The 27,960-nt window shown below is 41.1% G+C and overlaps 1 protein-coding gene across 9 annotated transcripts in view; it reads left to right on the forward strand.

Annotated features, from left to right (window-relative positions):
- The first annotated feature begins 507 nt into the window (after positions 1-507).
- Positions 508-27,960, forward strand: part of tab3 (TGF-beta activated kinase 1 (MAP3K7) binding protein 3) — a 113,512-nt gene continuing 86,059 nt past the window's right edge. For 4 of the 9 annotated variants that reach the window (XR_010004955.1, XM_062977187.1, XM_062977182.1 and 1 more), the window contains exons 1-4: positions 512-732; positions 5,395-5,501; positions 17,912-18,095; positions 21,533-22,994. Coding sequence is in view for 8 of the 9 variants with exons in the window: in XM_062977187.1 (XP_062833257.1) it covers positions 17,994-18,095; positions 21,533-22,994 (1,564 nt within the window). In the remaining variant the exon portion in view is untranslated. Of the gene's footprint in view, positions 733-4,524; positions 4,645-5,394; positions 5,502-17,911; positions 18,096-21,532; positions 22,995-27,960 lie in introns of all 9 variants that reach the window. The other 5 variants (XM_062977183.1, XM_062977184.1, XM_062977188.1 and 2 more) reach the window with 5 other exon arrangements.

Below are 27,960 nucleotides of genomic sequence, written 5' to 3' on the forward strand. Positions count from 1 at the left end.
AAGAAACAACACTCTGAAAACAGAGAAATTCCAGACAAGAAACAATCAGGGGCAGCTAACTCCTCCCAAAAAAGGATTCCCCCAGCAGGAATCAGCCAGGTCTTGAAGCTGGCAAAGCCATTAATGCTAATCAAAGTGATTAATTACAACATTCACACTGGCCTCCAACAGACATGAGCTCTTTCTCCCACAGATATATAAACCTTGCTTGCTTAGTTTTTCCAATATACCTCACAACCTCTGCGGACGCCTGCCACAGATGCGGGCGAAACGTCAGGAGAGAATGCTTCTGGCACATGGCCACACAGCCCGGAAAACTCACAACAACCCTGTGATTCTGGCCTTGAAAGCCTTCAACAACATACTTTCACTATCCCTGCTGCTCCGGAAGTGGGGGGGTTAGCCAAAAAGCGGAAGTGACGCCTCCAAAGCCGCCTCAGCGATCCCTGTCTTTCTTTCTCCCGCTGCGGCAGCTTTGTGAAGGGGCAAAGGGGGCGGGGCCTGCCTCGCGTGGCCCCTCCCCTCCCCGCCTGCTTGCTTCCGCCTCTTTGGCCAGGCCGCCCTGCGCGGCTGGAGACGGGGCGGGCGCTGGAGCCTGCATCCCGGAAAGGCTTCCCCCGGCCGCCTCTCGCCCGCCCCTTCCCGCCGCCCTAGGACGCCAACGGGAAGGGGCCCCTTTTTCCTCCGGGAGGGCGCGAAATGGTCTTCCGGGAAGAGGCCCCCCTTCGAGCGGTGAGGCCCTGGGGCTTCCTCTCTCTCGCCCGGGGAAAGGGCTGTGGGCCACGCACGAACCGCGGGGAGGGGCTGCGCGGAGTCGCTTGCTTGCCTTTCTCTCTCAGGGCTCGGAGGTGAAAGGAGACTGGCAGAGTCTGGGGTTTGCCTCCGTGTCCGTCTGAAACTCCTACTCAGGCATGGGCAAAGTTGGGCCCTCCCTCCAGGTGTTGTTGACTTCCAACTCCCACCATTTCTCACAGCCTCAGGCCCTTTCCTTAAGCGGGTGAAAGGGAAAAAGGAAAGGGCCCCAGACTGTTAGGAAAGGCGGGAGGTGGAAGTCCAAAACACCTGGAGGGAGGGCCCAACTTTGCCCATGCCTGCGCCTACTGTTGTGGAAACGTTGCATAGAAGGGGTGAGCGGGTAACAGTGAACGATGCACGGAAATAATACATCAATTGTACTGTATTATATTATAACAGAGTAAATTACCCTATATAATACTATATTATATTATAATACTATATTATAGTTGGGCAGGGGTGTAGAGGAGGGGCGTTGGGCAACAGAAATTGGGCCTAAAATTTGGGGTGGATTCTTAACACATGGAGGGCTGGAGTTTGCCCATACCTGTTGTAGTATATTACCCATTAGTGTTATATCAATCAGTGATTCTCAACCTGTGGGTCCCCAGATGTTTTCGCCTACAACTCCCAGAAAGCCCAACAAGTTTACCAACTGTTAGGATTTCTGGGAGTTGTAGACCAAAACATCTAGGGACTCACAGGTTGAGAACCACTGTGCTAAATTATGCTGTACTATAATAAACTGTACTAGAATAGGTAAAGGTAGGTAAAGGGTTTCCCCTGACATTAAGTCTAGTCGTGTCTGACTCTGGGGGTTAGTGCTCATCTCCATTTCTAAGCTGAACAGCTGGTGTTCTCCATAGACACCTTCAAGGTTATGTAGCTGGTATGACTGCATGGAGCGCCATTACCTTCCCACCAGAGCGGTACCTATTGATCTACTCAGTACTAGAATACAGTACTGTACAGTATCTTACACAGGATACTGTACAGTAATACTGTTTTGTACTAAGATATATATTGTGTGTGTATGTATCAGTTATACTACATTATTAAATTATATTAAATTATGCCTCCAGGTGTTTTGGACTTCAACTTCCAGAAATCCTAGCAAGTTTACCAGTTGTTAGGAACTCTTGGAGCTGAAGTCCAAAACACCTGGAGGCCCAAAGGTTGGGAACCACTGCTCTAAGGGCACATCTACATTGACCATTTAATGCAGTTTCAAATCAGTATTGAAGAAAATGATATTGCTCTGGAGATCCATAGGGAATCCTGGAACCTGTTTGAGACCTGGATGGTGATTGCACAAACTACAGAGCACTGATGTGCATTAAGGGTTTTCTTTCGCGTTTTCATGGTAGTTTGTTGAGTGGCTGCCACAGTTTGAAGTTAGCTTCGAACTGCTTTCAGTAGTCATTGTAGATAGGTCTTCAGCCATCCCTATGGGTAATGTTGGAGTATTTTGGAATTCCTAATAATAGATGCTCAACATAGTTCTTATTTAAAGGTTAAATAAATTTGTTTATATTGAAGAATAGCTACTGTAATACAGTAGAGTCTCACTTATCCAACACTCGCTTATCCAACATTCTGGATTATCCAACGCATTTTTGTAGTCAATGTTTTCAATGCATTGTGATATTTTGGTGCTAAATTCATAAATACAGTAATTACTACATAGCATTAATGTGTAATGAACTACTTTTTCTGTCAAATTTGTTGTATAACATGATGTTTTGGTGCTTAATTTGTAAAATCATAACCTATTTTGATGTTTAATAGGCTTTTTCTTAATCTCTCCTTATTATCCAATATATTTGCTTATCCAAAGTTCTGCCGGCTCGTTTATGTTGGATAAATGAGACTTTACTGTAATGGTTTCATCAGAGTTATCTGCCATTTCAAATCCCAATTTCATGTAAGCTGCCCATTACATTGTTGAAGCACTCAGTTGCAAGCCTCACATAAAAGTTTATCTTGTCATTTCACAACACTTATCTACTATTGGAATTTTTAATTCTGTTAAAGTTGTATACCTTTTTTTGAAAATAATTAAAATAATAATCTAGAGTTGTAAGCAGTTAATGGTGTATGCATTTTTGGAGGCACACTGTCTATGTGTGTGTATAACTTTTGGCATAAACTGTACTCACCCGTATATAGCTTTATATGTAATAATAATCATTTTTTCCCCTCCACATTTATCTGATCTGTTAGTTTGGTTTGAGAAGGTACCATGACTTTGTAAATGAGATAAAGATGGTAGAAAAAGATGGAGAGGCACCACTAAACCACTGTCTGGTTTAGTGGTAAGGATCAAATGTCTTAACAGTAACATTGTTTTCACTTGCAAGGGTGGACATATTGTTTTAGCCTGTTTTGGTTTGATTTCTTTGATTGGATACCTTTTTGTAAGCAGATAAAGTGTTCTGCACTACTCAATTGTTATATTGGAGATAGGGAGAAACTTTTAAAAATGTGTGATGGGTGTGATCCTTTCTCTACTCCTACATGTGCAGTAGAACTTTTTGTCTGTTTTGGCGGTTGCTTTCGGGTTGCTTAGAAATGCCACACCTGCTCCTGTATTTGTATAACAGGGATGTGGGTAGTGCACAATTATTGCCTTGTTACTCTTGTAAGTGATGTGTAATAGTTGCTGCTTTCTTTGGCATGTCTTCCCTGTCTGATGACTGCAGTATGATGTTGCTGCTTTGGTTTTGGCAGCTGTGGAAATAGAAAATATGAAGTGATAGCAAGACCTTGCCAGTGTGCCGAAACATCCTGCTAAATTTTAGATGGTTTTTATTGTGATATACAATAACATTACATGTACTCTGGCGAGGCAAAACTGTTAAAACAATTGCAGGTGATTAAACTATAGGTGTTTTGTCGTTCTAATGTGTTGTAGTCTCTTTTTGCAAAATTGAAGATGTAAGTGTACATTTGCTGCAACAGGAGATAGTATTTCACCATAGATTAAAAGGACAATGGAATATGGACCATCATTGCAGCATGGAGAAGTCAGTAAGGAGTCTAGTCTGTTTTGTAATTATCTCTTAATTTATTTTGTTTCTTGTGTAACCTGTGTTTACCTGTGTAAACAAAAATGTATGTTTACATAAGTAAACCTGTACACACCTGTGCATGTAAACACCTATTGTAGTTCTTTGTGACAGGAGAAAAGGGAGCATTAAAACCTCTGTATTTCTTTGAAGGCAACCATAGGGCTAATGTGGCCCTCGGTGACAATGAGTTTGCCACCCGTTCTAGATATTAAGACAAACAGCAAGAGAACAGTCATCAGTACACCAGCGTGCCTGGTAACTTCACCCTGGCATCATTTTGCATGCTTTCAGGCATAGTCCATATCTAGATCCTCTGACTCATCATGGCAGCAGAACAGATTTGCTAATTTTTGTCTATTTCTATAGCAGATAATGCAGGTGTATTATTTCATTAAAATGTATCTCTCTCTCTCTTTCTTTCTTTCTCTGAGAAATATATATTTGTTTATTAGATATAAAGTCCATCAAAACTAGATGGATTGCCCTACCAGTTAAAGGTGCAAAGAACACTAGGTTTGGTCATCACTTTGAGGCACTATCAATATGTGTAAAATTAATTCTGCGTAATACTAAACTAATGAACCACATAACGTAAGGGTTTTTTTGTAATTGGGGATTGCACTTGTAACTGATAAGTCGTATTGGTAATATATTGCAGGCTGAAATTAAATGATGTATTATGATAGAACTTCAATGTCTGCTGCAATTTCTGATGTGAAAATTGAGGAGGATGCTCACTGTTGTCCTGGGGCATGCCAGAAGTCCAGTAAATAATAGGGTATGTCCTTCATTACACAAGGGAAGGCAACATTATTGTGTCTGGGATTCACTTTTCTTCCCTGGGGGCTGCATGGTCTGTGAATAGCAAGAACTAAAGAAACACAAAGAAATAAATGTGGCTGTTTCTGTAAAACTTTTTTTCATGTTTTAATGTCAAATAGTGCACGGTGGTCCTATAATGTAACTAAAAGGTTAATTGTCACTCCTGGAGGCTTCCAGGAAAGGCAATTTACTGTTGTTCTGTTTTTAGTAGAGTCTAGGGAAATTGAAGCAGGAGGTTAGAGCCACAAAAATAATGTGGGCTTGAAATTCTGAGATCTCTTAATTGATTTTTTATCAAACAAAGGTAACTCCCTACCCCACCCCGGGTTGTATCTTAGGTCATCTCCCCAGATTACTTGCTAGTTCTCTTCTATGGCTCAGTGAAATGTTGTGCCTTGTATGCATTGCACAAGTAAATTTAATAATAATAATAATAAAACTTTATTTATACCCCGCCACCATCTCCCCGTGGGGACTCGGGGCGGCTCACAATGTTACAAAAGTATCAACACAAATACATTAACAATACACACAGTTTAAAACACAAGAAGATAATAAAACAAGTTAAAACAAAGATTTAAACAACAATAATAATATCACTAGTAATAATATCAAACAACCACCAATGCGATTCAGTCAAAGGTGGGGGGACTATAGCATTGGAAGTATTGTTATAACTTCTTTCTGTGCTTTGTTTTATGGCAAGCTAACTTCTGATGATTGCTTCAGAGATGTGATACATAGAACATACAGGCTTCGTGATCATCTTTAAGAAGAAGGGGGCAGCCACTTAAAGAATGAGGAAACTTGATGGTGAGTAAGAATATCCTAAGATTTTTCTAATTTCTGCTCTTTGGTAATAGTAAAGAGAAAGAATGGTCAAAATGACCAAGTGATTTTTTTAAATCTTTATGTTCCTGCAGCTTGGGTTGTGTAGAATACTGTACTAGGATTAACACAAAAGAGGATAGTAGACATTACATAATATTAGGAATAACCAGAGTTTATTAATTTACTCTCTGAGTAAGATCTAAAATATGCAGCTTGCTGATCTATGTCCTTTATTTTGATACGTACTAAATACCAAGAGACTTAATTGCAGACTTACTTGAGGTTAAATGTTCTTAATCTTGAGTTTAAAATTAAGATTTAGTTATTTATATCTGACTAGCTGTGCCCGGCCACACGTTGCTGTGGCGAAGTCTGGTGGTATGGGAAATAAAGTATTGAGGAATTGGTGGTAGTTAAGGTCAAGGGTAAAGGTTTTCTCCTGACATTAAGTCCAGTCGTGTCTGACTCTGGAGGTTGGTGCTCATCTCCATTTCTAAGCCGAAGAGCCGGCGTTGTCCGTAGACTCCTCCAAGGTCATGTGGGATGACTACATGGAGCGGCGTTACCTTCCCGCCGGAGCAGTACCTATTGATGCACTCACATTTGCATGTTTTCGAACTTCTGGGTTGGCAGAAGCTGGGGCTAACAGTGGGGGCTCTCTCCGCTCCCCCAATTCAAACCTGTGGCCTTTCGGTCCAGAAGTTCAGCAGCTCAGCGCTTTAACACGCTGCGCCATCAGGGGATATTATTTCCTAAAGGTTGTGAATATACAATATTTCTGATTGGTTTTTGTTTGTTTGTTGGAGGCAAGTATGAATGCTGCAATTAGGAAAAATGATTAGGATGTAATGGCATTGCAGCTTTAAAGCCTGGCTGTTTCCTCCCTGAGTGAATTTTTTGTTGGGAGGTGTTAGCTGGCCCTGATTGTTTCCTGTCTGGAATTCTCGTTTTCAGAGTGGTGTTGTTTGCGATATTTTATGTGCTTCTACTGTCCGTGGCCCTGAGAAAACAGGATTTGCCAGACTTTGATGATGGGAATACTTTGTTGGGAGGTGTTAGCTGGCCCTGATTGTTTCCTGTGTGGAATTCCCCTGTTTATTTACTGTCCTGGTTTTAGAGATTATATTGTTCTGCATTATTCTATCCCAGTAATTATTTCATATTAAAGAAGAATCTCACTTATCCAACATTCGCTTATACAATGTTCTGGATTATCCAACGCAGTCTGCCTTTTCATAATCAATGTTTTTGTAGTCAGTGTTTTAAATTCATTGTGATATTTTAGTGGTAAATTTGTAAATACAGTACAGTAGAGTCTCACTTATCCAACATAAACGGGCCGGCAGAACGTTGGATAAGCGAATATGTTGGATAATGAGGAATTAAGGATAACCCTATTAAACATCAAATTAAGTTATGATTTTACAAATTAAGCACCAAAACATCATGTTAGACAACAAATTTGTCAGAAAAAGTAGTTCAGTACACAGTAATGCTATATAGTAATTACTGTATTTATGAATTTAGCACCAAAATATCACGATATATTGAAAGCATTGACTACAAAAATGCGTTGGATAATCCAGAACGTTGGGTAAGCGAGTGTTGGATAAGTGAGACTCTACTGTAAATACTACATAGCATTACTGCGCATGGAACTACTTTTTCTGTCAAATTTGTTGTATAATATGATGCTTTGGTGCTTAATTTGTATAACGATTACCTAATTTGATGTTTAATTGGCTTTTCCTGAATCCCTTCTTATTATCCAACATATTCACTTATCCTGCCGGCCTGTTTACGTTGGATAAGTGAGACTCTACTGTATATTGATAATCTTATATTATCTGCTCAGAACTGGATTATATGAGGCCCCTTCTTCACAGCTGTATAAAATGCACACTGAAGTGGATTATATGGCAGTGTGGAGTCAAGATAATCCAGTGCAAAGCAGATAATATAAGATTATAAATGGGTTATATAGCTGTGTGGAAGGGCCTTGAGTCTACACTGCCATATAATCCAGTGCAAATTAGATAATCTGTGGAAGAGACCTAAGTGAGGCCTAAATCTGCCTGTCCCCTAACTGAAACCTGGCTGTCCCTTGGTTGCTAGGCAACCAAGTTGACAGAGATTAGCCCTCTAAACTGGCAGCAATTGGATAAAAGAAATTATTGCTCTCCCTCTAATTAGGACTTTATTTTTCTTTTCTTTTTGTTGTATCAACCTTGAGGCGTGGATGATGGGTTGTGTTGTCAAATTTTGAGGTTGGGGGGCCTGTACTTTTGTTGTTTTGTGAATCGCCGTGATGCCATCACTCTTTTATATATATAGATAATATAATTATATATTTTTATTTCACAGTTGGAAATGTAATTTTATCTCCTAATATTGAGATGGTAACTAGCCATACTTTGCTCTGTTGATTCTCCAAGCTTTTAATTGGGGGGGGGGGGGCTCTTTCCATCTACAGATTCACGAGTTGAAATGCACATAACCCAAAAGTATGAAGGTCTGTTTTATAATTAATTTATACATAGAATGATTCTCTGTGCAGCTGCACTCAATTTGAAAATCAAAGGCCACCGTGATTGTTTTCTGAAAACTTTGGGTTGATTGAATCATCTTGTATGTTGCTAAGAATTTAAAAATGAAAAGGAATATTTGTTTGCTGTAGTTTGACACCTATGAAAAACACATGTGAATTTGATTTATTATTTTTATATTTATACCCTACTTTTCTCTCCCGACGAGACTCAAAGCAGCTTAACATAAAAAGCATTCACATACAACTTAAAATATACAAATATGCAGACATTAAAACAGAATTAAATATAAACAGTATTGAAAAATATACAGTTAAAACCCATCAAAACATTAATTCAATGTACCTGAAAAAGAAAAACTTTGTAGCATCCTATCTTATTTTATATAAAATGAACTTTATTCCACTGGACAGGCAAGTGGTTTATGAAGGTGGAAGCTGAGCTTCTTGTGCCATATAGCTTATATGCTTATTTAAAGCACTTTCATCTTGCTTTACAGACAAAGTAGCTGCTGCAATGAGTCTTTGTCATCTGAGTTAAATGTTGTTGCATGCAACCCATCTAAACATGCAAGCTAGAACTGGTCATGTATTCGAATAGTGTCCTTCTTGGGTGGCCGGGAGGGCCTTTGCACAATTAAAACTTGTGCGCCAGCTGCGACCATACCTCGAGAAGTCTGATCTGACCATGGTGGTCCATGCCTTAGTTACCTCTAGAATGGACTATTGCAATGCGCTCTACGTGGGGCTGCCTTTGAAGACGGCCCGGAAATTACAACTAGTACAACGTTCGGCAGCCAGGCTTTTAACTGGAGCGAATTACAGGGCGCGTTCAACGCCTCTGTTTAAGGAGCTCCACTGGCTGCCATTTATTTTCCGGGCCCAATTCAAGGTGCAGGTTATCACCTACAAAGCCCTAAACGGTTTGGGACCCACCTACCTTAGAGTACCTTCCCTCTATGAACCCACACGTTCTCTTCGCTCGTCGGGGGAGGCCCTTCTCTCGTTCCCACCACCCTCACAGTCACGGTTGGTGGGAACGAGAGAGGGGGCCTTCTCCGTCGTGGCCCCCCAGCTTTGGAACTCTCTACCTAGAGAGATCAGGCAGGCCCCTACCCTCCTCTCCTTCCGGAAGAGCTTAAAAACCTGGCTCTTCCAAAAGGCCTTCGATGTTTAATTGTTGCTGGATTGATCTATCTGTCCATTCCATAATAGTCCCATTGTTGTTGTCTTGCCATTTTATACCGCACTTTATTGTCCATTCAACTGTGAAATTTCCTTTCCCCATTTCGTAACACTCTGCACTTTGCCTGGGATCTACGACTTAGTCTCCTGTTTTTAATACTGTATCCTGCTTGTTGATCTTAATGATTGTTTTTATTGATGTTGATGTTTTTTTACTGGGATAATTGTTTTATTGCTTTGTTACTGTTATTTGTTTGTTTTATCGGGCCAGGCCCCATGTAAGCCGCCCCAAGTCCCTTCGGGGAGATGGGGCGGGGTATAAAAATAAAGTTGTTATTATTATTATTGACACAACGACGTTGTATGACACAGCAAACAAGATAGGTATGCTGGATTTCGTTTCACAAAATTATTATTATTATTATTATTGTAAATGAATACGTAAAAACAATTAATGGATCATTCCCTCATTATCCTAGAGAGAGTTGATCTTTGTGTATTTCCCCTTCATATTTAAAGAAGATTAACAGCTTACACATTCAGGGGATTGTATTTTTTGGTATGGAAACAGATTTGACTTTTGAAGATTCTATAACAGTCTTGCTTGAAAAATTCCAAAAAGAATTTTAATAACCCCTTCTTCATTTTAGATGCAGTGTATCTTTTTGATACTCAGAAATACTCCCTGCTGGAAGATCAAAGTATAAAACAAACAAATCTTTGTCAGGAAAAAAGCATAATTCTGCCATGTTAGTTAAGAATGTTCAATTTTTGTAAAAAAAAATAAATACAAACATAGTTCTAATTCATTTCAGCTAGTGTTCTTTTAGCTAGGCACAGCTTAATTGAATACTTGAATTCATAAGTAGTACCCCTTCCAAACAACATGGGGACATATTCAGTAATATGTACTTAGGCAATGGCATTGCCGTCTATTGAGACTCGGCTTTCTCATTTGCTCTGCAAGTATTGATCTGTGTCAGCATGGTGATAGCATGTAAAGGTCTCAGTGAAATTTTTCACACCTATAAAGATTTTCTGTCTTTACTGATTGAACATTCAGATATAAATGTGTGTGTGTGTTCCTTCATTACTGACCTTGAAATGAATTGACTATGTATCATGCTATGAAACAACCATCTTTGGGTCTATAAAACCATGGTGCAGAACAGAGTTATCAACTGCATGTCTCCATAATGATTATTGTATCAGGTGGTATAGACTATAGAGAACGCAATTGGTCAAAGTATTTCTTCAGGTTGCAGATATATGTTGTTACCTCTTGTGTTACAATGGTTGTTGCAAAGACGTGATGTGAGGTACATTGGAACGCATGTACAGTAGAGTCTCTCGTATCCAAGCTAAACGGGCCGGCAGAAGCTTGGATAAGCGAATATCTTGGATATTAGGGATTGGATAATAAGGAGGGATTAAGGAAAAGCCTATTAAACATTAAATTAGGTTATGATTTTACAAATTAAGCACCAAAACTTCATGTCATACAACAAATTTGACAGAAAAAGTAGTTCAATACACAATAATGTTATGTTGTAATTACTGTATTTACGAATTTAGCACCAAAATATCACAGTATATTGAAAACATTGACTACTAAAATGGCTTGGATAATCCAGAGCAGGGGTCCTCAAACTTTTTAAGCCGAGGGCCAGTCTACAATCCTTCAGACTGTTGAGGGGCCGGATTATCATTTGAAAAAAAAAATACAAACAAATTCCGATGCACACTGCACGTGTCTTATTTGTAGTGCAAAAACAACAACAACAACAACAATGAAAGAACAATACAATATTTAAAAAATAAAAATAATTTTAAGCAACATACATTTATCAGGATTTCAATGGGAAGTGTGCTCCTGCTTCTGGCCAATGAGATAGTCAAGTTAATTAGGGTTGTTGTTGTTGTTGTGTGCCTTCAAGTCATTTCAGACTTTGGGCGAGCCTAAGTCTAAAATGTATTTATTTACTATTTATTTATTTACTGCATTTATTTACTACATTTGTATCACACCCTTCTCACCCCAAAGGGGACTCAGAGTGGCTTACAAATTATATGTACATACAATATATTATATTAGTATAGCACAATATTAGCATTATATATTACTAGATTGAACTATACTACTATACTGTAATATTAGTAATATTATATGTAATTTAGAATATATAATTAATATTATTATATGGTATTATTATTAGTGTTATATTGCATTACATTATAATATTATTATCAATATTATATGTATATACAATATATTATATTATAAAACTGAGGGCGGGGGCCAGGTAAATGACCTCGGAGGGCCGCATCCGGCCCCCGGGCCTTAGTTTGGGGACCCCTGATCCAGAGGCTTGGATAAGTGAGGCTTGGATTAGTGAGACTCTACTGTATATTGTAATGCTTGAGGTAGACATTTAGACCAGGGCTTCTTAAACTTTTCTATTTATATCCCCTTTTGACCCGAAAGATGTTTATGTGACCCATAGGTATATAATATATGTATAAATATAAAACATTTACTGATGACCAGTCAGTATTTGCAAAGCTTTCTAAGCAGGCTGATTTTCCTTTTTATGAACTATACTGAAAGCATCTTCCGTAATGTCTATTGTAAAAACTTTTATCATGCCCAAATTATTCAGGACTCCCAATATTGAGCTAAGAGGGCCTCATTTGGGGTTGGGTCCCATAGTTTAAGAAACTCTGGTTTCGATTAGGGTGAACAGTGAGTGACTTACATCCCTAACATTGTCACACAAGATAATCTTGTTGCAGTTAGCAACCTTCTCAAGCCTCTTCAATCTAATGTTTTGCCTGTTTATAATGTGTCGGTTTATTTTCTGAAGTGTATGCCTTCTTTGGTTTGCAGAATTCTTAGCTCTATGTACTTGAGTCAGTGGGAAGGGCTGCAGACCATGTGACTTGTTCAGTGACTGTTTAGAATGCAGTTTTTAAAAGGATGATGGTTAAGGAACGACAGTTAAGGCATGAGTGTTTGAGTACAGAAGCCAATGTTAGAAGTTAGAAGTCAGTTGAGGCTTGAGTTCCTTGGAAGTAGACTGTTATAAAAGAGTGCTGTACAGAGGAATATAGTTTTGAAGAGACTGATAAAAGACTCTAAGTTAAAAATACAAACTGAATCTTTTAAAGTTTAACCTGACAAGAAATGTACCTGTATATTTAAATACATGAAGTTGTGAGTAAAACAAACATGTTATTTTAAAGAAGTCTACTTGAATCTTTGTTTGCTGAGAGCGTGGAATGAAAACAAGATATTTATGTGCCCAGTGATCATCCATTACCCAATAAACTAAAGGAACACACCTGAAACTCTGCTGCTCGATAGGTTATGATCATAACAAGTCATAATCCCCAATAGGTTGTGATCCAAATAGGTCATAATCCATTAGTCCAATAAATGTGATGATTGATAAGGACACCAGACTCATTTATGGGATTCATAGATCAATTTAAAATGTTTTTGTGGAAATGCCAGCTTTTTCAAGACGCAAGTGATATATTGTCACTTTGGTCTTGAAAACAAACCCCTCAATCCCTAAAACAGGTCTAGAAAACAAAGACATGTTGGTGTTTATTTTCCCATCTACTAGTGGCCATAATGGGCCTTTATAGATTTTTTTTCATAGGGTCGTCGGAAATCTGGTATGTACTCTGGACCTCTGAAAGTTTACACCTTTGCTTTAGAGTCATAGTGGCTTCTTAAGCCCTATATACACCTGATGTTACAGGTTGGTTAGAGAAGTTGAGATGTGTAGAACTGGGAGCAACATATTGTGAAAAAACATGGAAAAGGGCCTTCTCTGCTGTGTCAGCCTGGTTAAATAACACCCCTCCATTGGAAGCCCAATTGGCATCAATATGGCTTACTTCTGGGGCTATGTTTAGCTTTGATTTGAGTTAAAACTTAACTATAAGTTTGCCTACTCATGGCTGACTAGCTTGTTCTTCAAACTGAAGCTTTACTGGCAAGAAGGGAATGCATATAAATACTGCTGAAACAGGGTAACTAAGGTCATTATTAGCATCAGTTGAGCACCAGTTATTTTGCTGTGGTGAAATATTCCATGAAGTGGAAACTTATTTTCTTTTGTTGTACTGTTTGTTAGCAACAGAAGTGAAGATTGCTTGACCCTTAGCCCTGCAGTCAGGACATACAGCATGGTAGCAAAAATTATGAAGAAGCAGTAAAAAATCTGTGAATCTCTCACTAATAGGGTAGGAATCCTGTTTAACATAGTAAACATTGTAACGCCTAAAAATATAATTGATCACATCAGTCAATTTAATGACACACTTTTTATGTGTGAAATATATATATTAATTATTGGAATTGGCATAATTATCATGCTAATTTCTTTTGTCCCAAGGAAGCTAATGTATCCAAAATACTTGAGTATTATTTGACTGACAGTCTTACACTTTCAGTGCAAAACCTTGATCAGCTCAGTCATCACCATCCTGAGAAAAAAATAATTGTCAAGAGTCAGACGCCAATTAGCAAACAAAAATAGAGTTTATTCAGCAGATAAGCCAAAAAGTAATGTTAACACAGAAAAAACCTTGAAACACTTCACTATCAGTGCTTCAAGAGCAGTTCAAACAAAAATATAATTCAGCAACACAAGCAGGTAAAAACAAAGCTAAACAAACTTAGTGCAAACTGCACTTTCTGAGTCCAAGCCCTGCCAGCCGGCTCTGTAGTTTTCAAAGGAACAGTTCCCAAAAGAAAACACCAAATTTGTCAGGGAACAAACAAACAAACTAAGAATGCAGTAGACTGCTTCCACAATGTGGATAAAGCCGAAGGCTCCAAAAGGATGGTGAAAAGACGTCGTCCGGGATTCCAAGGTCAGGTCAGGAGATAACAGCGGTGTCCAAAGAGCAAGCCAGGAGTCAAAAGCCGATAGTAGTCATCAATCACAGGGCGAAGGCAGTAGCAAGGTCAAATTCCGATCCAAGGTCTGAAGAGGGTGCAGTCATCCAAAACAGGTCCACGATAAGACACAGCGAGAGCCAAGCTAGGTGATAACAGCAGATTCAAATCATAGTCCAAGTCCAGTCTTCATGGAAACACAGAGATCCCAATGGCGCCTCAGCAACACCTTGCCACACGCAAAGTGCAGTGGCCAAACATTCCCATTTTATTCCCCTTCCTCCTGGGTGACCAAACACTCACACCCAAACACCAGGTGTCCCAAATCTACTCAGAGTCGGAACTCCACACAGCTAGAGCTCGTGAATCTGGAGTACCTAGCAATTCGTCGGAGTCCCAATCATCCTGCCCACACTTAGCCCCATGAACACTTAAAGAACCATCCTCCCTTCTCCAAGCATCCCAATTGGGATCAGCTCCTGCAGAAACCCCAGGTTCAGAAGTATCCATAGACCCCAAATCCCCAGATATCTCCGGTGGCTGTGCCCATTCAGTGCCCGCTTCCCCAGCCACCACCTGTTCCTCAGCATCCATCTCCCCATCTGAATCTTCCTCAGAAGATCCCCCATATAGCTCTCTAAGTCGCTTCCTGCGCAACTCCTCCAGTGAACCCTCATCACGAGGGTTTTTTCTTCCTCTTCGAATTCCATCCCCATCAACCATAATCCCCGAAGGCGCAGTCACAACAATAATTATGGGTTTAGTCTCTAGTCTATCTTTTTAACCCCTCACTATACCATGTTCTATGGTGCACCAAAAAGTGTTAAGTTAAAACCATATTGCTAATGAGTACAGAGCACAATAGAAAGCACAGCCCACACATTTTGTCACCATAACTAACAGCAAATATATGAAACACCCATGCAGGAAATGGGACAGGGAAAGCAAAGACTGTGTTAGGAGTAACTGCTCATATGGAACAGAAGAGTGAAGCATTCACCTCAGATTATAGAAACATGTTTCAGCTACTACCACCCAAAGCAGGAATTATAATGAGAAATAGAACTGCTTTATTGGGAAAGTAGGAAACTGCTTGAGATCCCAAACACATGGCAGCAAGGCTGGCCAAGCCTGGCAGCAAACTTCTATGTCTGTGTGCAAGAATTGCGCAACTTGATTGCACAGCAAATCTTTGTACAGGCAAAGTCAGCTGCTAGCAAAAAGGTACCCACCCTTCATGTACATGTGCAAGCAATTCTGCTTCTATCCAGATGGGCTCAGAGTACAAGCAACATTGCCTTTCGGCTGTTAACAAGTACCTATAAGAGTAAAAAGCAAGTCTTGTGGCACCTCAAATACACATTTATTTGGCATAAAAGTTCATGGACTGCATGAAAAAAGCCAAATAAAACTTGTTAGTCATTAAGCTGCAACAAGACTCTTGATAGCTATTGCTAAAGTAGACTAATGGTTACCTCTGTGCAATTTGTTACAATAAAGCTTTATGTGAAAGTGAAACTACTGATGCATCTCAGTACTGAAAGCCATAGTTTTTTCCCCTTCAATCCTGTTTATCGGTATTTCCTGTGCACCTGATACAGTAGAGTCTTACTTATCCAAGCCTCGCTTATCCAAGCCTCTGGATTATCCAAGCCATTTTTGTAGTCAATGTTTTCAATATATCGTGATATTTTGGTGCTAAATTCGTAAATACAGTAATTATAATATAACATTACTGCGTATTGAACTACTTTTTCTTTCAGATTTGTTGTATAACATGATGTTTTGGTGCTTAATTTGTAAAATCATAACCTAATTTGATGTTTAATAGGCTTTTCCTTAATCCCTCCTTATTATCCAAGATATTCGCTTATCCAAGCTTCTTTCGGCCCGTTTAACTTGGATAAGTGAGACTCTACTGTAGTTGTAAAATCGGGAATAGTGTGTTAAAATGGTGGAATGACTATTCTGGATGTCAGATTGATAGCATGTTGGTTTTAGACTAGCAGTTTCTTCTGATATAGTCTTTGTAATTTTGTATGATTCTGTACATGCAGTCCCCTTGTTATGAACAAGATAGTTTCGGTAGGTTTGTTCTTAAGCTGAATTTGTATGTATGTCAGAACAGGAACATTTTTATGTGTAACTCCAGCTATATAGAGGGGTGTGAGGGAGGGAGGGAGGGAGGGAGAGAGAGAGAGAGAGAGAGAGAGAGAGAGCGCTTTGGCTAGTACAGAAAAGAATTAACATCCCTGTTGTGTTTGTTTTGCTGTCTGTGCCCCTGTTCAGAAGATTTCACCTCATTTTCTGTCCCTGTGTTAATTCAATTTTGAAAAAATTCAACTTGAAAATAAGGATTAATAATAAAGCTTCAGTGGAGACACTTTTCCCATGATAACTCTTTCAGTGAATTTCCCTTCTGAAGGGTAGATTTCTCTTCACTTTCTGTACCCCCCTCCCCAGTTCTTAACTATGGGCCATATGCAAGTCAGATGTTTGTAACATGGAGACTGCCTGTGTTGGTGAAAAACAGTTTGCATTTGACATTCATTATAATGCCCCTGGTGGCACAGTGTGTTAAAGCGCTGATCTGCTGAACATGTGGACTGAAAGGTCCCAGGTTCAAATCCTGGGAGTGGAATGAGCGCCCGCTATTAGCCCCAGCTCCTGCCAACCTAGCAGTTCGAAAACATGCAAATGTGAGTAGATCAATAGGCACCGGTCCTGCGGGAAGGTAATGGCGCTCCATGCAGTCATGCCAGCCACATGACCTTGGAGATGTTTATGGACAACACCGGCTCTTCGGCTTAGAAATGTAGATGAGCACCAACCCCCAGAGTCAGTCACGACTGGCCTTAACGTCAGGGGAAAACTACCTTTACCTATAGTGTGGCTTACATTAATAAATTGCAAGTTATCAGGGACAAAAATCCCACAAGGTAGAATTTAGTATAAAATTGTTCATTAATTGATCTTCATTCAAACATACTTTGTTGAAATTTTTTTAGGATTGCCAAGTTTTTTATATAGTTATATATTTATTTACTGGAATCTTCAGGTCCACTATCTAAGTTCTGTTTTGAAATCGTGGCCCAGAACAGAGATATAACTAGGGTTAAGGAACAGACCAAGAAGTGATCTCCATCTCTGGTTTTTTTATGTTGTGCTAGGAGAATGATTGACTACATTTGCCTCTGCTTTTTAATGGAAAAATTCAAGTCCAAAGTTATTTTTGCTAGAAAAAAAACATAAGATAGGACACGAGGTGGATCTGACCAACCAAAAGTGCTTATCAGCTTATCTGAACTTTTCAAGACTGGCATGAGATACTTTTCTTCAGGTTATGGTGTACTGATACTGGAGTAGATTCTGAATTTGTTGTTTAGACTTGGGTCCCATCTCCAAAATTCCTCAGATATTCCAAGATCTAAAATAAAATCTGAACTCTAAACACTTCTGATCCCAAGCATTCAACTTCTATTTCCAGCCTAGAGTCATCAAAATGTTTTTTTACTACAGTGCCCAATTTCTTTTACTAGCCATGCTTATTAAATCCTAGAAACATCTGAGGGCATCGGATTGAGGGAAGCTTTTAAATATGATGTTGTTGGTTTCAGTGCTGTGCTGAATTAAATGTAGAAGGTAATTAATAACAATAATAATTTATTCAGTTGATATTGGTGTTCAGGGGTATGTATGTTAAAAATTACATCTAGTGATGGCTTTATTCAGTTGTCTTTGTACTTATAGAAAATGCCTGAAGACCAGAACCACTGGGAAGCCTGTTGACTGCTATTTCCTGAGCGTCTTGAAGACATAACATCCATCAGGCATGGCGCAGGGCAGCCCGCAGCTTGATATGCAAGTACTCCATGACCTACGGCAACGTTTCCCTGAGATTCCAGAAGGCGTGGTATCTCAGTGTATGCTCCAGGTAAGTGTCAAAAGAGACAATAATTATTTCTTTTGAAAAAGTTCAAATTCAAAATTTAGCAAGCTGGTAAAATCGGAGCATAGCTTTTTCCTGTTTGTTTCTAAAAAATAAAGACTATTTTTTGTAAGCGTCAGAGTGAGAATGAAAATGAATATGTACTCTAAGATAGTTATTGTAACCTCCTTATGGATGCACTTCATTTTATATTGCTATTTCTTTAAAAATCAAACTTTTATATTCAAAAGTATCAATACTTCTGAAAATATGCTGCTTAGCAGTGTGGTGTCATATACTGTGGTGGAATTTTCTCTTCTGAAGTATTTTAAACAGAGGCTGAATGTGAGAGCTTTGACTGTGTCTTCTTGAATGATAGGTGGTTAGACTGGATAGTCCTTGTGGCCTCTTCCAGCTCTATAAATTCTTCCACAATCTTCCAGATTCTATAAATAACAGTAAAATTAAAATGCTGTTGTAGCTAAATGACAGGATCACAACTTGTTGCCCTCCAGCTGTGTTGGGTTTCAGCACTTATTTGCCACGATAGACCATGCTAAGATCTATAGTGTTCCCCTGCTATTTCACGGTTCACTTTTTGTGGACTCACTGTTTTGCGGGTTTTCTGTATGCTGCTCTGACATGGCCATACAGCCCTCCCTCCCACAAAAGGGCCCTGGCTGAGGTGTGCGGCCTGCCCTGGACTATCCTCCTCAGTTTCCCACAGGCAATGCCAGTAGGCCCAGCCTGCACCTCATCAAACAATATCACCACCGCAAAGGAGGTCCTGGCTCCGAGGGCCCGCATCGGCCGAGCGGAGGGCCTCTTTCCTCCCCTGCCCAGGCTGGATCCCTGAGGACCCCAGTTGGGATGGTGTCCCCGCGCATGGCGCTATCCCCGCCGCCACCCCAGGGATTTGGAGCAAGCCATACTTGGATGAGGGAGCTCAACTGGTGCACCAAAGCCACCGCTGGCTGGCATCAGGCAAGTGGGTGCTCGCTTCAAGCCCAGGCCAAGCTTACCTGGTGCCCTCCATGGCCTGCACTGCCTGAGCCGCTTGATGTGACTGAACAAAAACCCTCCTCAGAGCCACAGCAGCGGCTTCTCTTTGTGCCCGGTCCAGCCTTGGAGGCCGGTGACGGCTCTCTCTCGCTTCCCTCAGCTCCCCTTCCCTTCCATTGCTCGGCCTGGATGATGCTCCCCCTCCTTTTCTGCTCCCTCATCCGGGGCTTTGGCCACTCACCTCGAACTGAGGCAGCGGCCCAGCCTGGTGGAGCCCCTTTTGCCACACTAATGGCAGCCGCCATATTCCCTGATGCGACAGGAGGGAGCGGCTTCGAGCAATACTGTACATTAAAAGAGGGAGAGAGGGAGGGAGGGACAGATGCTATATTTATTAAAATAAATATAGTGTCCCTACTTCACAGATTTCGACTTATCACGGGTGGTCCTGGAACGTAACCCCCGTGATCATTGAGGGAACATTGTATACTCTAAAATTCTCATTTCAGAAGCTAGCTGGATAGCACCTTGCATGTCTATTACTCTTTGTATTTCACTTACAATATTATATTATTGTTAGTGTATAATTTTAAATTAAACACAAAAATCCCTGTGAAAGAATTAGAAAATATGTAGTAAAAACCCAACATGGGTTTTTTGCTGGCTTTGGTGCTTGGAAAGGATGGAGGCACACCAACAAAGAGGACTAGCTTGCTTCAAGCTTGCTGGGGATACATTAATACATTTGGGGTAGAGACTCACGCATTTGTCACAATACTGTCCCAGATTATAACGCTCATATATATCATATTGCTGGTAAGGCTGAAATATTTCAGATCCCTATTAATTTATGTCATATTAAATGTTAGCAACCTGATAAAAATGGGCTGTAGAAAGGATTTGTGAATCATACATGTTTAGTTCCTGGGTCTGGAAGAAAATTAAATGCAAGAAAAAAATGCATTTGTTCCAAAATAAACCCATCAGATTTACTTAATAATAGAAATTTCTTAAGTTTTCCACTGGCTTCTGAAAACTTTGCACATAAACCTTTTACTGACGTGTTGAAACAAAAGTGAACTACTGATGAAGTAAATATGAAATATTTTTGTGAAACAGTAGGTGAAAACCTTCAGCTTGCTATTATTCTGCACATTCAAACGAGATAAATGCCTATGAGTAGAACAATGAAAACACACATATGACGCTGTTGTATTTTTCAGATAAGAAAGCTCTTTTAAGATTAAGCCTCTTATGATATGAGCATTTATCATCTGGACAGATGCATTTTCCTCAAAATCACTGTGTGATTCAGATGCAAATTAATGTTGTGTTACCCAAGGAGATATCATATGATTATTTCAACCAAGGCTTTTAAAATCTGGTGACAGCTCTTGCTGAAATATAACACAAGCACAATCTCAGTTAATGAAATAGATGTGTCCCTAAGCATTACTTCATTAAGAGAAAAGGTGGCACAAAAGACAGAAATAGCATGGAAAAATAGTCATAGGTTTTCAACAAAATAGAAAATAAAAGAAGTTCAACAATTTTCAGCAAGCTTTATTTAGAATGAATAATGATTATGTCAAATGAAACAGTGAAATCAGGGAAGCCTTGCTTGTGTTGGTATAAGTGACAAGACAAGCTAATCTGCTATGCCAGTCGCACTTTTTCATAAGTGATTCTGGAGGCAGCTGCTGTTTACCTTGCCTGGCTCACTCAGTCACAGTAGGATCACCTAGAATAGAATCCTATTCTTTCCCAACTCATGTTATTCAGTTGGCAAACACATTGCTGCAACTTGATATTGAAAGTACAGTAGAGTCTCACTTATCCAACATTCACTTATCCAACGTTCTGGATTATCCAATTCAGTCTGCTTTTTAGTAGTCAATGTTTTTGTAGTCAATGTTTTCAACACATTGTGATATTTTGGTGCTAAATTCGTAAATACAGTAATTACTACATAGCATTACTACATATTGAACTACTTTTTCTGTCAAATTTGTTGTATAACATGATGTTTTGGTGCTTAATTTGTAAAATCATAACCTAATTTGATGTTTAGTAGACTTTTCCTTAATCCATCCTTATTATCCAAGATATTCGCTTATCCAACGTTCTGCCGGACCATTTATGTTGGATAAGTGAGACGCTACTGCATGTGTTTTTCCAACCACCCTTCATCATTATCCCAATGCTGATGCTGCTAAAAACTTTCAGATAGACAGAGGATAAGAAAGAAAATAAGAGGAGGTTAAAAAAACTTTGTAAAAAAGAGCTTGTTAGAGGCTTTATTAACTGTAGTATGCTTCTACCTAATACTTCTTCATACTCAGCTGTTAGGAGCTTGATGTATATGTACATATTTTACAGTGAAGTTTTTGGGACTCGTTTACTTAACTTAAAACACTTAACTTGCTGTTTTTTATTACTAGAATAACAACAACCTTGATGCTTGTTGTCGAGTCCTTGCACAGGAGAGTAACAAATACCTGTATATGGAGTACCACAGCCCAGATGACACCCGAATGAACAAGAATCGCCTTTTGCATATTAACCTGGGCATCCATCCTCATGCTAGTTATCATGGAGGGGATGGAGCTCAACTTAATGGTGGCCGTACATTGGTACACAGTTCAAGTGATGGACATATTGATCCACAACGCACAGGAGGTAAACAGCTAATATGTTTAGTTCAAGAACCCCATTCTGCTCCAGCCGTTGTGGCAGCTTCTCCCAACTACAATCCATTTTTTATGAATGACCAGAATAGAAATGCAGCTACACCTCCTCCGCAACCACCTCAGCAACCTTCTTCCATGCAACCTGGAATGAGTACATCTGCTATGCAAGGCCCTCCTCCTCCTCCTACATATATGCACATACCTCGGTACAGCACAAATCCTATAACTGTTACAGTGTCCCAAAACCTCTCTTCCGGGCAGACTGTACCCAGAGCTTTACAAATTCTTCCCCCAATTCCAGGCAATCCTTATGCGAATCCTGGCTCTCTCTACATAAGACAGACGTCTCAAAGTTCATCAGGCCGACAGACTCCGACTCAAAGTGCACAGTGGCATCATTCATCGCCACAAGGTCCAGTTCCACATTACAGTCCGCATCCACTACCTGTCTACCCACACCAACAGAACTATCAGCCTTCTCAGTATTCGCCAAAACAGCCCCAGATTCCTCAATCTCCTTTTCGATCACCACCTACTTCTCAGTGTCCTTCCCCTTTCGGCTCACCTCAGCATCAAGTTCAGCCGACCCAACTAGGCCATCAGAGTTCCCATGTGTTTATGCCTCCCAGTCCTTCAACTGTTCTACCCCATCCATATCAACAAACACCCCAAACTTATCAAAAGCCAGGTGGACACTCGGTATCTTATCTCCCATATGGCGGATCTAGTTTATCGAAAGGCTCAATGAACAAGATAGAAATTACGGTTGAGCCACCACAAAGACCTGGGACTGCAATGAATAGGAGCCCTTCGCCTATAGGTAGTCAACCATCCCAACGGAATCAGCATCCACTGTATGCACCTGGTACGCCACCTTCCAGTTCTCCTTCCAGAAGTATGTCAAGCCAGCCCAAACCTCCCTATAGTGTTAATCCTGTATATATAACATACACACAGCCAACTGGATCTGCAGGTGTACTTACACAGTCCCCCCGAGTCATGGTATCTCAGCCAAATCCAGCAGTTTTTAAAATCACCGTAGGCCGAGCACCAGCTGAGAATCTTTTAAATTTAGTGGACCAAGAAGAGCGTTCTGCAGCACCAGAACCTATTCAGCCCATTTCGGTTGTACCAGGATCTGGAGGAGAAAGAGGAAGCCATAAGTACCAGAGGAGTTCCAGTTCTGGATCTGATGACTATGCTTATACTCAAGGTAAGTATAATTGTCTTTCAGGAATTCTATTTTTCTTTTTTTAAAACTAAGAAAAATGGTCCAGCTGTATTGGTTAGATTCTTGTGACTTTAAACTTCTAATTGTCTTCCAGATTCATAAAGCAATCTGGGGCACCATATTTATTTATTATGGATTAGTTAATAAATGTCGAACTTTTTTTCACATGAGAGAAGCTGGATGTACTACTTCAATTTACCATAGCAACAAAGAAGTATCTGCTTTCACTGTGTGATGTCACAAGGAGTTGTACGGATGCCATAAATTGACAAGAGTTTTTTTTTTTTGCATTGCTACACTAGGTGGATTATGCTTACCATAAAAGAAAGAAATATTAAGCAGGCTAGCATCACCTATTTGCTTTAATGATGTATGATGCTGAAGCTTGGTCATACTGCTATGTATTGCCAAAATGAATGGTTAAACTTATTGGATGGCAATCAGTTACACACTTTTTGAAGGAAACAAATATTATGAGGTTAAATAATTGAAGTGTATCTTGTTCACTGAATTTTTAACATTGAGATTTCTCACATGTATTTAATATTCCCCTGCAGGCATTTTTAAAGGAATTGGATGTATTAGAAAAACACACAGTTGTTGCCTCATTACAGTAACACAGAGAAATATTACATCTGTAATACACCTGTTTAAAATATTTAACTGGATAATAACATAATTCACAGGCTGCATAGAAGAGATTGGTTGAAAGTAGCATTTCCTTCTATCCATACAAAAGAAGAAGAATGTGTGTTGTTAATAAATTTTGGTTGCAGAGTAGGAAGACTGCAATTCAGAACTTGTAGGATAATCAGTTGAGTTGTATACAGAGGGTCCCTGGCATTTCAGTGAAAAAGATCATGTCAAATGATGTAAGGACTCTACTTGTGAGCCTGTTAGATAGACTAGACAGTATATTATTTTTATTGTCAATATGTATAATATGTATATGTCTGCCTAAAAACAAAGATATCAGAATAGCTAACAAATTGAACAAGATAAAAATAAATAATGGCAAACAGTAAGATGCATGCATCATAAAATTTACTGGATATAATACGAACAAAATATTTTTTTAAAAAATTAAGGGATCTGAAAGGCTCAAAATTGGAAACATCTACACCTAGTGTTGATCAGATAATGAAAAAAGTTCCAAGGTAGGCTTTCTGAGTAGCTTGGGTGCCCCTTCTGAGAAAGCTCTTTAGTTGCAGACCATTAGCTTACCTGGCGGGGGCACCTGCAGAAGGATGTGTGTATAGGAAGTATTGGGAGTTCAGCTACTAATACTAGTTTTAATGCTAGGCTGTATGATTCCTGTAGGAACCCCTTAGCCATGGATTTGATATCCGCAACTTCATTTCCCTTTGGTATATAAAAATGTCCCTCAAGAAGTGTTTGTGGGCCTGTCTAGGTTCTCTAATAAGATTTTGTGATATGTTTCTCCCAAAGTATAGTCAAAGTACAGAGTGTGCTATTATCCACTGTTTCAGATATCCTTGAAAGGAGTGTCTCAAAATGTATCCCATGTGGATATTTACATTACATCTCGTTTGGACTATTGCAATGCACTCTACGTGGGGTTGCCTTTGAAGACTGTTCGGAAGCTGGAACTAGTCCAATGTTCCGCAGCCAGGTTACTAACCGGAGCACCATTCAGGGAGCATACAACTCCTCTGTTAGCTTCCGGGCACAATTCAAAGTGCTGGCTTTGACCTACAAAACCTTAAATGGCTCTGGTCCAACTTACCTCTCAGAACGTATGGCCCCCATGAGCCGTCCGGCAGATTAAGATCTTCAAGTGAAGCCCTGCTCTTGGTCCTGCCGCCGTCACAGGTGCGGTTGGCGGGAACAAGAGACAGGGCTTTTTCGGTGGTGGCTCCGCGGCTGTGGAATTCCTTGCCAAGGGAGATTAGGGAAGCCCGCTCACTCATATTTTTCAGGAAGCAGCTGAAGACACATGGTTTTAATTGTTTTAATTTGATTTGGATACCAGCTTTCATTTGTGTTTTATGTTTGGTTTTTCTACATATTGTATTATATGTGGCATTCTGCCATTATGTAAGACCGCTCTGAATCCCCCTGGGGGAGAGGAGCGGTATATAAATTAAATAAACAAATAACTAATAAATATTTGCACCGGGGGGGGGGGGTTGTACTGTGCTTGCTTAGATTTGGCAGCGTTACTATTTCTAATGATCTTAGGACAAGTACAAAATGTTTTAGCCATGTGTGGCATATTTATTTCATGTCAAAAGCATTGCAGAATAAATAAGTTTTAAAGTGATTAAATAAAGGAATCACAAGCAGCCAAATAGTTTTAGACCAAAAGCAGGCAACAGCGACCACATTCTCCGTAGCTTTAAACAACAACTCCTCCATACATGAGGCAGGACATCGTGGGCAAGCATACATATATGGAGTTGTTTGTTATGCTCCACAGTTACACAAGGTAGAGGATTCCTCCAGGTAGTGCCATCTTGCCAAGTTGTCTTTTGATCTGCCCACTCCACTTCTGTTTAGGGACTTCCAAGTTGCCCATTCTTGGTTTGCCCCTGGAGGCGGTCCCTTATGGGGGGCCATCCAGTTGGGATCGCCTGGTTTAGCCGCCCAGAGGGATACTTTTGCTGTTGCTGGAAGAACATTAAGAGGAGTTGTGGTTCTCATGAAGCTTTTCCTTGATTTGAGTCTACTGGGAGGAAGCTGATAGTCATGCAGTGGATGGCTTTCACAATGTTCAACCTTATTTCTCTCACCGTTAGTAGCAACTTCCCATCACACATCAGGGGGGCAATGCCAGCTAACTTGTAGAGTTTATCAACAGGTGTAGGTTTAAGGCATCCTGTTATTATTATATGTGGCATAGTAAGATATATAGGCTTCTTCCTTCGTGGTGTCTGTGGAATGCACACACATGGTAGTTACCTGCACCTGTGCAGCATTTCGGAACTATCACAGCTGTTTAAAATTGGCCATCACCCCGCCCTTCCTCCTCTGAGGATATATAGCACAGAGGCGGGGTTGTGGCCTTGTTCCTTTTTCTTCCGCCGCAGCTTGGAACTTAGCTGTTAGGGAACTCTCTAGGTTTGTTTCTTTATTTTTTGAATAGTTATTTGGTTTTTTGTTTGTTAGGACCATGTTTGTTTGGGCTTTAAAAAGTGTACCGGCTGTGCCGGGAACCTGCCCAACACAGATAGCCTTGACAATTGCCTCTTCTGTTTGGGGGAGGCACATTCAGTTAAAACTTGTCAGGCCTGCAGGGCTTTCACCCCGCAGGCCCGAAGAAACAGGGAGAAGCGCTTTTACCTCCCTCGGAGCAGGCCTCAACCTCCCTCCTGCCGGAAGGGCCTCCAGCTTTGCCGCTCCTTACCTCTCCAGCCAAGCGGCCACGCTCCGCTTCTCTGGCTCCTGCGTCCTCCTCCCGGCCGGTTAAGGAGAGCCACAGCCGGAAACAAAAGAAAAAGAAGCGTGCAGAGGCTTCTGCCTCAGCTGCGTCTGCAGCACGCACGAGGCCTCAGCAGGAGCCGCGTCCATCCGGCTCCTTGCTAGCTCTGCCCACGCCGACTCAGAAGTCTCGCGAGACCGGGTACCTCATGCCGAGGATGCCGGGGCGAGATGCGGAAGTGGCAGTCCTCCCCGAAGCTGAGGCAGGCCCCCGCAAGAGCACTGGAGTGCCTGATTTTCTGCCGAGGACGGCAGCAGCGGAGCTGGCCTCCAGGCCCCGGCAGCTGCCAGAGGCCTCAACATCAAAGGTCATAAGCGGGGTGAGCTTTCCCCCTCGGGCCCGTTCCTGCCCTTCAATGCGGCTGCCTTTTCAAATGACTTATTTGACTCTCCATTACTGAGCCGGACCCGTAGTCCATCTTATTATGGCTCTTCTCAATTTGTGTCGCCCCCTAGACGCAGGAGCGTCCCCAGCAGCCTTGTGACTTGGCAGGGTGGGCCTCAGGCCTATACCCCAGCCCAGGAGGACTTTGTGCATCGCTCCCCAGGAGGGAGAGCCTATGTGTTTGGCCCTGTATTGGTACCAGAGCGCACTCACTCTCAGCCCCCTATTCTCTCCCTTCAAGGGAAAGACCAGGCCACAGCAGGCCAGCTTGAGGCCTTGGATGTGGAGGCTTTGGAGTCTCTCTCAGCCTCACCAGATTCTCAATCCCAACAAGAGCCATGCCCTCAGGACCAGCCTGAACCGGTTGGATCTGTTGACACTGCAGCCTTTTCAGCTTTATTGTCTCGCCTTACTAAGGCGCTGAAGGTGCCGGTTGCGCCTCCTCAAAAACCAGTAGAGGATTTTCTTTTTCCTTTGACCAACAACAGCAGGCCCCTCTGCCTGCAGCGGTCCTACCAGCGATTCCATACCTCCGTCAGTTAACTAAAACTCCTGATATGGCTCCTCCTGTGGTGGCTCCTGTATCCAGGAGGGCAGATCTCTTGTATAAAATAGACCTTTCCACGGCCCCATGGGTCGCTAAGCCTCCAGCCCCAAACACCATTGTCGCTGACATGGCTACGGGGAGAAGGGCCACAACTCAAACAACGCCATCCGATAAGGAAGGCAAAAAGTTGGATGGCCTAGGGAAAAAAGTCCATGCAGGGGCAGCCTTTGTGACTCGCTTAGCCCACTATGGGGCTTATTTGTCTTCTTATCAAGAGTATCTCTCTAAGAAGATGGGGGCATATATTGCCAGTCTGCCACGAGATCACCGTGCCTACGCTTCTGCAATTCATCAAGAGGCTTTGATGGTGGCGAGAGCCCAAAAGGACATGGCCAAACACACGGCCGATGCAGCAGGTCGCATGTTTGCCACTTCTACTACCATTCGCCGCCATGCATGGCTGAGGGCATCTACGCTTTCAGAAGCAGGCAGGGCCTTAGCTGAAACTTTGCCTGCCCATGACTCCGGCCTATTCAACCCCGACACCGACGACAAGCTTAAGCATAAGCAAGACG

Source organism: Anolis carolinensis, chromosome 3, assembly GCF_035594765.1.
Source record: "Anolis carolinensis isolate JA03-04 chromosome 3, rAnoCar3.1.pri, whole genome shotgun sequence".
Classification (NCBI taxonomy): domain Eukaryota; kingdom Metazoa; phylum Chordata; class Lepidosauria; order Squamata; family Dactyloidae; genus Anolis; species Anolis carolinensis.